The sequence below is a fragment of the Abramis brama genome (genome assembly GCF_963993115.1).
Source record: "Abramis brama genome assembly, chromosome: 19".
Lineage (NCBI taxonomy): Eukaryota > Metazoa > Chordata > Actinopteri > Cypriniformes > Leuciscidae > Abramis > Abramis brama.
Genome location: NC_139981.1, coordinates 34,167,841 through 34,180,744, shown reverse-complemented (window position 1 = coordinate 34,180,744; position 12,904 = coordinate 34,167,841). Strand labels below are relative to the sequence as shown.

The following is a 12,904-nucleotide window of genomic DNA, read 5'->3' as shown; positions in this document are numbered from 1 at the left end:
GATTCAGGCATCAATTTTTTTCCCATCTAATATGTGAACACAATGAAAAAATCATTGTTAACCTGGCTTTATCCAATATTCAGATTTCGTTTTTTAAAATGTATGCAAATTAGCGCATATTTAATTAGATATTGCCTAATTTGCATATTTAAACATTAAATTACAGAAAACTTGTAATACATTTTTTTTCTCATCTTAATGTAGGTAATCAACTGTGGAAGTTTCATGGTGATATCTGCTAGTTAAAATGTTTACCCTATTCACCTGTAGTGTCTCGTCTTAAAGTGACAGCAGCCTAATAATCCTGCTCTGTGTTTAATATAGAGCTGCACGACTAATCCAAATCCACCCGCAATCACAATTAGGCTTAGGGCAATTAAGAAATAGCAACGGCTGCGATTGTTTTACACTTTTAATGAAATAAATCTCAGCACAGTGTGTGTGAAGAGCGGCTCAGGATCAGAAGTGAAGCCGCTCCGTCTCTGAAAGCACTGAGTTTGAACAAGCAACACGTAAAACATCTTCCCAAACTTATGAGATGCGTTAACAAACCTGTCCATCAAAAGAACGTTTAATAACGTGTTTTTCTGCAGTGTACGGGAGTTTTGCGTTCCCACAGTGGATGCATAAGAGCCTCATATTTCATAGTAAGGACGCTGACTCTTAATATATTTATTAGAATGTTTAATTTGTTCTTAAAAACTCTATTAATAATGAAAATGTTATGTAACAGTGATACTTGTTATGTTGTTAAATATTATTATAGCTAAATTAAAATATTTAACAAAATTAGAAATATTACTGTTACAATAACATTTTCATCATTAAAATAATCATAATTATTATTAGTTTTATTAACATATAAGCCCGAAATGTTAGAAAATTAAAATTGGAAGATCTAGTTTTGACTTTGTACATTATTAATCTTGTAAAAACCGCCAGTGGAACAGAAGCTGAATGTAAAATTACCTGTTCCTTTTTATTTCGTTGTCAAATTTTTAGATTTAATGCTATTTATAGCAGTGTTATTTTAGTTATCATAGTTTTATTAATATTTATAATTAGCTTTTAACCTTATATTTTTAGTTGTTATGGTAATTTTAGTTTAATTTTGTGCTTTCATATTATGTGCTTTTGTCATTTTATTAGTTATTGCCATTTATTTCAGTTAATTTCCAAAGCAACCTTTCTAATTTCCGTTTAGTTTAAGTTTTCCAACTAATATGTAACTAATATGTAGCCTATATATATATATATATATCTATATATATATATATATATATATATATAGATATATATAGATATATATAAAATGTCATAATCATGACATAGACCTACTAAATCATATAAGTTAGACGAGATTAAAAGGTAGAAATTGTGATTGACTTTTATGTCATAATTATGATTTACAAAAACATGATTTTTATTTTGTGCCAGAAATAATGTCTTTAAAAGATCAAATATACACTTATTTTAACAAAAACAGCTTATTAAACATGTTACTTTCTGAGATGGAAGAACATTAATCTAATACAGTCACATGCGCAATTAGTGACAACATTACACTAATAATAATAACATATCTACAGTAAATATGAGATATTACAGAAGAAAACCTACGGAGCTTTTATGATCTTAAACAAACAAGTGAATGAAAACAAACCCGTTCACTCACCGGCATCATCTTCGCGCCTGAGGAGTGTCCCAACCCGGATCGGAATGTGTGATTGTTCGCTGTTTTAGTAGCTAAAGTTATAAATCGAGGTAATAAATATTAGATGTTCGAGAAAAACACCAGTTTCACATCAGATCAAACAAGTGCCGAAGCGTGTGACGTCAGAGGCCTTCCCAAACTTTCCATCGGCGAGAGTTTCTGTCGGCGAACATCGGACGACCGACCACGAACGTCGAAAATTGCTTTATTTCCCACAGAAGCGATCAAATGTACACACGGAAGAGAATGTTCGGTGTCTCTTATTACAGTCCAAAGTGTTTATTTGTTCCTTGCGATGTTTCTCTCGCGCTCCGCTCTCGTCCTGACGCCTGTTGCTCCTGAGGGAGCGCGTGACGTCACCACAGGAAGCCCATCCCTCTGGAAAACCTCGAGCCAAGATGGCGGCATGTTTTTTTTTGTTTTTTTGTCCTTGGAAAATATATATATTGTTGTATACCAGTTCAATAGTATGTAATGTAAGGATACAAGTAGTTGATGGGAGAAGCGGGGATTTTTCGCAACTTTAAAACAGTTAAATCACTTCAAAACGTTCGGAGGCGCTGAGGCTCCGCGCGCTGTCGCCATCTGCCGGTGAAGACGTGCACGCGCAACGAGGACATGGGGTTTCATTTATGGCCCCAAACCCCCATGCTTTCCCCACATACTTTTAACATGTTCATAAGTTTAACATAGCTTTTTGTAGAATCTGAGAGTTTCTATAGAGTTCAGATTCTGCCTCCACTGTTATTCGGTTTCATTTGTGGTTGCACTTTTGTCATTTAAAGCAACTCTGTACAGCTACAGTATAAGCTAGGCACTGGTTTTGTGTGTTTATTACTTGCTTTGCCAAAATCACACAATACTAGAAGAGTTGCAGGCCACTATGTTTAATAGGCTATGCCATAGCCAGCAAAGATTAGATTTTATTAGATTAATTTTATTCACTGGTGTGAACTGCTTATGTCTATTTCATTTAGAGTAAAATTTTTAATTGGCAAATTATCAATGTAAAGTGACACATGAAATTGTCAGACATTTAGCGAAATTAATTAAATTTGAAGGACTTATGCACCCCTCAGATCACACAAAACTTTTTCTTAAAATATGATAAATAGAGATATTTTTTTTTAACAACCCAATGAAAATGTACGTCAAAATTGTATATTGTTAGAATTAGGCCAACATGCCAAGATTTTATTACATATGAACTCAACTTAAATAAATATAACTTTTAAATAGCTTTAACATTTTATGATTTAATGCTATTTATAGCAGTGTTATTTTAGTTATCATAGTTTTATTAATATTTAGAATTAGCTTTTATCTTTATATTTTTAGTTTTTATGGTAATTTTAGTTTAATTTTGTGCTTTCATTAGTTATGTGCTTTTGTCATTTTATTAGTTATTGCCATTTATTTCAGTTTATTTCCAAAGCAACCTTTCTAATTTTCGTTTAAGTTTTCCAACTAATATGTAGCCTATATAGCATATCTATATCATTTTAATTTTATTTTTTTAAGAGCACTTGTCATGGCAAGCGAAGCCAGACGGTGGCGCAATTCACTGTTTATAAACATAAGTATATAGCACAGTATACTGTAAAGTCTGTGAACTGTATGGAGCTATTCTTGTGCCAATAAAAATGAACGTAGCTTTTCAAGAAACTAATGAAAATATAAATTGAAACTAAATAAATTATCTCTAAAACTGAAAAAGAATAAATCGCAGGCAAATTTTTTTACTTCGTTTTTAATACACTGCATGTTTTGCTAACTATTTCTCATATTTCAATCGCTGATCTGAACTTACAAATGCGCTTCCAGAGTTTTCATTTTCGCTTCTGAAGTTTTCGTTTACGCTCCCAGAGTTTTCGTTCGCCGTTCTGACACATTTCTCTCGTGGGGGCGGGGCTAGTAGCAGTGTGTTCTCATTGGTTACTGAGCTTTTGATTGATAGCTTCGTGACCTGGAAGTGAAGACGTCAGTGGTGTGTTTATGTGTGGATGTGAGCGTCTGTAATCGCAGCTTTCTATTTCATTTTAGTGATATTAAGTTATGTTTGTTTTTTAATTTTATCTGTATTTACCTGCTGCTACTACTTAGTTGGCAGAAGCTTTTTAGGAGCACAAGAGATCTATTCAGTCTATTCAGGTGTAATTGCACATTAAAGTACTGTATGTATATAATACTTAAAATATTGTAGTGTCCAATGTTTTCGGAGAATATTTGTTTATTCCTGATGATTATTTTGCATGTTAGTCTCTGATTAGGTTCAGCTGTTACAATTTGAAGAGAATATTAGCAAACGTGTGTGATATATTCAGCCGTCAAGAAAGTCAAACTTCAACCAGGTAATCAAGGTTGGCAACCATGGCCATCACACTACTCATCGTTAGCATGATATAGCCTACGTTTACACCATCAAAATTAATGATCACTTAAATAAGAGGAATTTAAACAAAATGAAAATTGCAGTCGTGGCCTGCTGTCAGATACAGACCTCAAAGGGCATTTCATTACATATGTCACACAAAGAATGTTCTTATTGCCATTTTTTTTAAATTGATAATTATATTTAGTTATTTCATTTAATTAACATTTTCATTTAATTTAAATATATTTTAACAATCATCAACCGTTTCAATCGTGACTTATACAACCAGTTAAATTAATGTAATTGAAAATATGAATTCAAATAAATGTACATTTTTTATTGTCACTAAAGCATATACACAAGTATCGAAGTGAAAGTATTGGATGCAATTATGTTGTGACCGGAAAGACCAGAATCCACAAAACATTAACTGCATAATATACATGTAATGCACAGTATTCTCATGATATACATTACTATCCAAAATGCACAATTACAAATACAGAATACATTTTAAATGTTGCAATGATTCTTTGAGCAGTTCCTGTTGCAGTACAAGTAACAAAGCAGTGACTGGACACAAGCAGTGCAAGGATAGTCCACCCAAAACATGAGCATTCTCTCATCATTTACTCTCCTTCATGCCATCCCAGATGTATATGACTTTCTTCTTCACATAAACATAGACAAAGAGTTTTAAGGAAATAATCCATCTCTGTGAGTCCATAATACAAGTGGATTGTAACCCATGTACGTAAGATTTTTAATACTTAAAACAGTTTACATGATTATTATTTTATCTAGCCTATTGTTTGACTTCAGAAGGCATTGATCATCCACTGAGGTCGCATGGATTACCGTCACGCTCACTGTGTGTGTTTTTTAAAGCGTCTTTAGGACTCGCAGAGATGGATTACTTTCATTACAATCTTAATTCGTGTTTATCTGTAGAAAGAAAGTAAAATGCATCTGGGACAGAATGAGGGTGAGCAAAATAAGAGAGAATTGTATTTTTGGTTGAACTATCCCCTCAACATTCATATGCTATTGGTATGCTAATCCAAGATCAGCACAGATTAATAAGAATAAAGTGAAACCTCTTGTGTACTTGCGAACTATGTTTGTTTTAATCTAGACTAGAGGAAATTGAAATATTTGCTAGTTTATATTAAAATAAATCAGGTGTCTGAAGATCAAGATCCCAGTCATTCAAAGGTGATGTGTCTGAACAGAGTAAGATTATTGTCTGATAGGGACAGTGGATCTCTGGTACTATCACTCCATCCTCTGTGTCAGCATCAGAATTTTGTTTATGGAAATGTTGCTCCACTCCCTGGAAAATGAGAGAGAAAATGTATTATAATCTAACAATACAAACTGCTTTGAACTCCCCATACAGTAACAAGTTGCAGACTTAAAATATTTATTATATATATATTTAAGGGATTTTACAGTACTAAATATTTACCTCGGAGTCAAGCAGCATTTATCATCTGTAATACTGTTGTGTAACCAGTAGATGGCTGTATTGCCCTATATATAAACATATGGCTGTGTATTCCCTAGTTGCTGGATGTGTTCAGTCATAATTACTTGCATGTATTAAGTTTTTAATGTGGACATGTATTTATTATTAAAGACTATTAAAGATTTAACATTTGTCAAAGAAATGTTCATTTGAAGTGCACTTTTTTTCATTATTATTAGTCAAATATGGACACAGAAAAAGCAATTTGTTACTCATACTAGATACATATAATAGCTTTATCAGTCATCTTTATCACACAAAAGTAATCAGAATAAATATTGCAACCAGGGCGATACTTCAAAATAATTGAGTGTTTACATATTACGAACAGAGACGTGTTCTGTGGTCAAGTCGTGTCTCTCCTCTTTCAAAAACTCTGCATCGCAAATTAATCAGCAATTGAGAAATTCAGGTGTAAATAGCTTTATTGGCATGGTAAAAAAGGCTTTACATTGCCAAAGTTGAATCAGGCAGTGATTGACAGCGCTTTCCTATGGCAACTTAGGTAAAGTTGGTTTTATATTCGCACATTCGCACTTTCACATCTCAATAACAAGCGCAATAAAGCACATTTTTGCTAAATAAAAGCAGCTACATGATCTTTAGGACAAAGATGGTGAACTACAACACTCTCCACAATCAATCAAAACGGGCAAATATTGTTTTAATGGCATACAAAGTTGCGACTGTTCACTGAACATTCAATGTGTGTGGTAAAGAAGATTAGGGACCGTCTAAAAAGGTCTATTTTTTTCCATTGTGTGCAAACAGACAACTACATTTTTGCAAAGTACAGATGTACCAGCAAATCTCTCTCACATTATGTGTTCTAATGCTATTGATTGCACTTTAGCAACAATAAAAAATGCATTATAATTAGGAAACCTGCCTCACTTTACATAATGTACATAAATATTTTTAGAATAAAATTACATTAATTCACCAAAGGGATTTTTTACTATCCGAAGGTTGTAGCATGTTCCTAGTGACCACACTGACTTGCTACAGGTGAAATTTTGACAAAAAGTCCCTTACTGTACATACAGTTGACAAATTATGTTTTTTTTTAAATTACTGTAATTCACCCTAAGTATTTTTTCGTGTTCCAAAGGGTGTAGTGCTTTCCTAGTGACCACACCGACTTACTACAGGTGAAATTTTGACAACAGTGTACAATTATCAAATATGTTTATGTAATGAGCATATTATTACATATGTTTATTACATGTTTATGAAATAAACTGTAAATCACCTATAGAGTTTTTTATATATATCCCAAAGGTTGTAGTACTTTCCTACAGACCAGACTGACTTACTACAGGTGAAATTTTGACTATAACTCCCTTACTGTACGTACAATTATCAAATAAGTTTATGAAAAAATTACTGTAATTCACCTAAAGTATTTGTTCATGTTCCAAAGGCTGTAGTGCTTTCCTAGTGACCAGACTGAGTTACTACACATGAATTTTTGACAATACCTCCTTTACTGTACGTACAATAAACAAATATATTTAAGAAAAAATTACAGTAATTCCCCTAAAGTATTTTTTCCTGTTCCAAAGGCTGTAGTGCTTTCCTAGTGACCACACTGACTTACTACAGGTGGAATTTTGACAATACCTCCTTTACTGTACGTACAATAAACAAATATATTTAAGAAAAAATTACAGTAATTCCCCTAAAGTATTTTTTCCTGTTCCAAAGGCTGTAGTGCTTTCCTAGTGACCAGACTGAGTTACTACACATGCATTTTTGACAATACCTCCTTTACTGTACGTACAATAATCAAATATGTTTATGAAAAAATGACTGTTATTCCCCTAAAGTATTTTTTCCTGTTCCAAAGACTTGTAGTGCTTCCCTAGTGATCAGACTGACTTACTACAGGTGGAATTTTGACAAAACCTCATTTACTGTACGTACAATAAACAAATGAGTTTAAGAAAAAATTACAGTAATTCCCCTAAAGTATTTTTTCCTGTTCCAAAGGCTGTAGTGCTTTCCTAGTGACCACACTGACTTACTACAGGTGGAATTTTGACAATACCTCCTTTACTGTACGTACAATAATCAAATATGTTTATAAAAAATTTACTGTAATTCACCTAAAGTATTTTTTCCTGTTCCAAAGGCTGTAGTGCTTTCCTAGTGACCAGACTGAGTTACTACACATGCATTTTTGACAATACCTCCTTTACTGTACGTACAATAATCAAATATGTTTATGAAAAAATGACTGTTATTCCCCTAAAGTATTTTTTCCTGTTCCAAAGGCTGTAGTGCTTCCCTAGTGATCAGACTGACTTACTACAGGTGGAATTTTGACAATACCTCATTTACTGTACGTACAATAAACAAATGTTCAAGAAAAAATTACAGTAATTCCCCTAAAGTATTTTTTCATGTTCCAAAGGCTGTAGTGCTTTCCTAGTGACCACACTGACTTACTACAGGTGGAATTTTGACAATACCTCCTTTACTGTACGTACAATAATCAAATATGTTTATAAAAAATTTACTGTAATTCACCTAAAGTATTTTTTCCTGTTCCAAAGGCTGTAGTGCTTTCCTAGTGACCAGACTGACTTACTCCAGGTGGAATTTTGACAATACCTCCTTTACTGTACGTACAATAAACAAATAAGTTCAAGAAAAAATTACAGTAATTGACCTAAAGTATTTTTTCCTGTTCCAAAGGCTGTAGTGCTTTCCTAGTGACCACACTGACTTACTACAGGTGGAATTTTGACAATATCTCCTTTACTGTACGTACAATAAACAAATAAGTTTAAGAAAAACTTACAGTAATTCCCCTAAAGTATTTTTTGCTGTTCCAAAGGCCGTAGTGCTTTCCTAGTGACCACACTGACTACTTACTACAGGTGGAATTTTGACAATACCTCCTTTACTGTACGTACAATAAACAAATAAGTTCAAGAAAAAATTACAGTAATTCCCCTAAAGTATTTTTTCCTGTTCCAAAGGCTGTAGTGCTTTCCTAGTGACCAGACTGACTTACTCCAGGTGGAATTTTGACAATACCTCCTTTACTGTACGTACAATAAACAAATAAGTTCAAGAAAAAATTACAGTAATTCCCCTAAAGTATTTTTTCCTGTTCCAAAGGCTGTAGTGCTTTCCTAGTGACCAGACTGACTTACTACAGGTGGAATTTTGACAATATCTCCTTTACTGTACGTACAATAAACAAATAAGTTTAAGAAAAACTTACAGTAATTCCCCTAAAGTATTTTTTCCTGTTCCAAAGGCTGTAGTGCTTTCCTAGTGACCAGACTGACTTACTACAGGTGGAATTTTGACAATACCTCCTTTACTGTACGTACAATAAACAAATAAGTTCAAGAAAAAATTACAGTAATTCCCCTAAAGTATTTTTTCCTGTTCCAAAGGCTGTAGTGCTTTCCTAGTGACCAGACTGACTTACTCCAGGTGGAATTTTGACAATACCTCCTTTACTGTACGTACAATAAACAAATAAGTTCAAGAAAAAATTACAGTAATTCCCCTAAAGTATTTTTTCCTGTTCCAAAGGCTGTAGTGCTTTCCTAGTGACCACACTGACTTACTCCAGGTGGAATTTTGACAATACCTCCCTTACTGTACGTTCAGTATACAAATATTAATTAAAAATAAATTACAGTAATTCACCTATAGTGTTTTTTAGATATTCCAAAGGTTGTAGTGCTTTCATAGTGATCAGACTGACTTACTACTTGTTAAATACTGCCAATACCTTACTGTAAGTATAGTACAAACATATTATTATTAAAAAGTTACTGTAATTTCTCCTTTTTTCATGTTCCAAAGGTTATAGTATGTTCCCAGTGATCGCTCTACTCAATTAACTTTGATAAATGTATTAGGTAAAAGTATGTATTAGAACTGCTGTTCCTTGTACAACACAATTCTTTCATTGATTAAAAATAGCAGATATTTTAGGTTAATAATATTTTCAATGTTATAAATAAGCAACGCCCTTATTGTAATTATTCAAGTTCCGTTTTTGTTATGAAGTCCTGAAGAAGTGGATTCTGGAACACACTGCTGCTTCAATGTATATCTAATGAGTGATTATAATCAAGGTATTAATCAATAGTTTTCCTTCTATATATCAAATGAGTTGAATGACTTCTCTAGGCTTATGAGATTTTACTTTTGTTATATAAATTATCAGTGTGATTATCGAAAATGTTATTTCATGTATCATTTAAATATAAGTCTGTATTTGATATCTGAGGTGTAACGTAAGGGTCTGGCCCATGCCCGGAATGCAGTAACAGTGCTTGCTCATTTAGCCTGGCTTCCAGAGATGAAATATGGACTTCTTTAACAGGTGTCACTACATCCATCTGCTTTTCTAGGCTACCCTGATAGCAATGGTCTCAGGAGTCATTGAAACCTATAGTTGAGAGACCATTTCTTAGTTAAAGTCTTTACTTTACAGTTAGATTTAAAGTATCCTCTCCTTGAGATAAATGACATGTTATATTAATGTTTTGAGAAGACTCTCCTCCTCACCAAATCCAATCTTGAAGAAACTGTGTCTGTGTGTGTTAGTATTCTTGGTTACATGTTAAGGAACAAGTGGAAATATAGCTGCAAGCAGCGATACGGGGCCAAGCCCCTGAAGCAGCAGTAAGAGCAGTAATAGTAAAAACAGCAGAAATTGAAGAAAAAAGAGCTGGTTTAGAAGTATAGGTGAAAATGAACTCATAATGAACAGAAGTTCAGATGAGAATGAACATATAATGAAGAAGATATATATATTAATCCAAAAGGAAGAAAGATTAATACAACGTTGAATAATAAAGGAATCGACATGACACAACATTACACACAATTGTTTTTAAATCATCCCACGCGGGGCTCGAACCCATTATCTCTGGGTCAGATACCTGTCACTCATATCATTGCGCCACTGGGAAGTTGCGTCTTTGGCAAGATGAAGAAGGTCCAGTAGTTCAAGTGAGAAGCAATTCAAAATGAATAATTTTTGTATAAATTTACTGCATGCTGTATTTATTGAGTTCGCTCACATATAGACACCATGTCTGGAACAGAAGCAACTTTTACACCACAATACCTCTTGCGGTCTGGGAACGAGCCACACAGGATTCAAACCCACAACCGGAATGGTTCAGGGCTCGTGGCATGTGGTTTAGCAGCTTGCACCACTCAGAAGACGCTGTCTTACCAAGCTGCCAAGGAGAGGCTTAAGTGTAAGAATGAGCACACAAAGGCATGTTAACCAGATTAGTTAAGTTAGCAAGTTAAGTTAGCTTAATGCTAATGTAGTTTATGGTTATCCTGATAGCTGAAGAGCCACATTAGAAAGAATGGCATCAGGTTAGCATGCTAACCAATTAGCATGCTAAGCTAACTACCATAAGGCAACAAATACAGGTCAAATTTGGAGAAATGTATATCAGGAACGATAGCAAAAATAAAAAATCTGTTCAGTCACTTCAGTGTGGCTTGGTCCAAAGATCATCTGAGCCAATTTTTGTAAAAATTGAACAAAATTTGAATGAGGAGTAGCACAAAAAAATTAACACTGTACTTTTCAAAATGGCCACTACTGTAATCGGCAGAGTCTTAATATAAGATATATGACAAAGCTTAGACCTTGGTGAAGGGTATAATTGCTGTGATTTTTGTAAATGTAAGGGGAAGCGGCCTACTTTTGATCACTGGTTCTGATTCTTGACTTCTGCCTGATGAAACTGCAAACATTCTTCAGTAAAATTTCCTTTAATTTATTATAATTCTGACTCTTGTCTTAAATTGAGTGCACTTCTAACTCCTGGTCCTAATAAATCATATCTGGTCCTTGGGTCTTTAACTGTAAGTCCCAAAATACAGATATACAGTGGTAATCCATATTGAAACAAGGACAATAAAGCAGAAGTTTCAGCAGATATTCTTTTGATGTTCCACTGTTTAAGGTACACAGTGAGCACAACCATTGGGCATCTTTTTTCAGGTAGCTTGTCTGGTGATAGTCCAATGCAGCATATATTGGGTACCATCTTTGGCACTGTTCACGTTGGTAAACATGACAAGGATTAATTATGTAACAAACCACTAACAGTTATAGTTATGTGTGTTAACCAATTACATAATGCAATGAATAAATATTGAATAAAATGTTCAATTGCTTAAATATTTTTGTTTACCCAAAGTAGTCCTGACTGGAAACATTTGAAAAAATTGTATTCAAACACACACATTTGTTTTACTTAAACTTTTATGTCACTTCTCTAAAAGAAAATATAGTAAAGTAAAAAGTACTTGACAAAACAATCAGTTAAAGGGTTTATGATAATATAAGAACAACTTAAACCAAGAGAGGATCAACAACAGCAAAATTTTAAAGAGGTGATATTGAAATTTTACTCTAACCACAAGGAATTAATTACAACTTTTATGTATAATCTCAGTGGAACAATTAGAAAGATAATAGAAATAAAACAGTGCACTGTACAGTATCTTGAATGCCTCCATGATCTTGCTGTTCGTTATCTGTCAGATTTGCTGCACCAATGCATACAGGTTCAGTCACTACTGTTAATAATAATGTAGCCCCTATTAATGTACTACAACCTTAAACAAACAAAACCCCCTTTAGTGAATTACAGTTATTATATATATTATTATGTAAAACAGTATTATTAGGTATTGTCAAAATTTCACCTGGAGTAAGTCAGTGTGGTCACTAGGAAAGCACTACAATCTTTGGAATATATATATAAAAAACACTATAGGTGAATTACAGTTTATTACATAAGCATATGTAATAAACACATGTAATAATGTTTATTACATAAAAATATTTGATAATTGTACAGTAAAGGAGGTATTGTCAAAATTTCACCTGTAGTAAGTCGGTGTGGTCACTAGGAAAGCACTACACCCTTTGGAACACGAAAAAATACTTAGGGTGAATTACAGTAATTTAAAAAAAAACATATTTGTCAACTGTACGTACAGTAAGGGACTTTTTGTCAAAATTTCACCTGTAGTAAGTCAGCCTGGTCTGTAGGAAAACACTACAGCCTTTGGAACATGAAAAAATACTTTAGGGGAATTACTGTAATTTTTTCTTAAACGTATTTGTTTATTGTACGTACAGTAAAGGAGGTATTGTCAAAATTCCACCTGTAGTAAGTCGGTCTGATCACTAGGAAAGCACTACAGCCTTTGGAACATGAAAAAATACTTTAGGGGAATTACTGTAATTTTTTCTTAAACTTATTTGTTTATT

At 33.4% G+C, this 12,904-nt stretch overlaps 1 protein-coding gene across 2 annotated transcripts in view; it reads right to left on the bottom strand.

Moving 5' to 3' along the window:
- tp53bp2a (tumor protein p53 binding protein, 2a) overlaps nt 1–2,072 on the bottom strand; it is a 35,241-nt gene extending 33,169 nt beyond the window's left edge. For both annotated transcript variants that reach the window (XM_084093305.1, XM_084093306.1), the window contains exon 1: nt 1,676–2,072. In XM_084093305.1, coding sequence (XP_083949431.1) covers nt 1,676–1,684 — 9 coding nt within the window. In that variant the 5' untranslated portion in view covers nt 1,685–2,072. The remainder of the gene's footprint in view (nt 1–1,675) is intronic.
- Between the last annotated feature and the right edge of the window lie 10,832 nt (nt 2,073–12,904).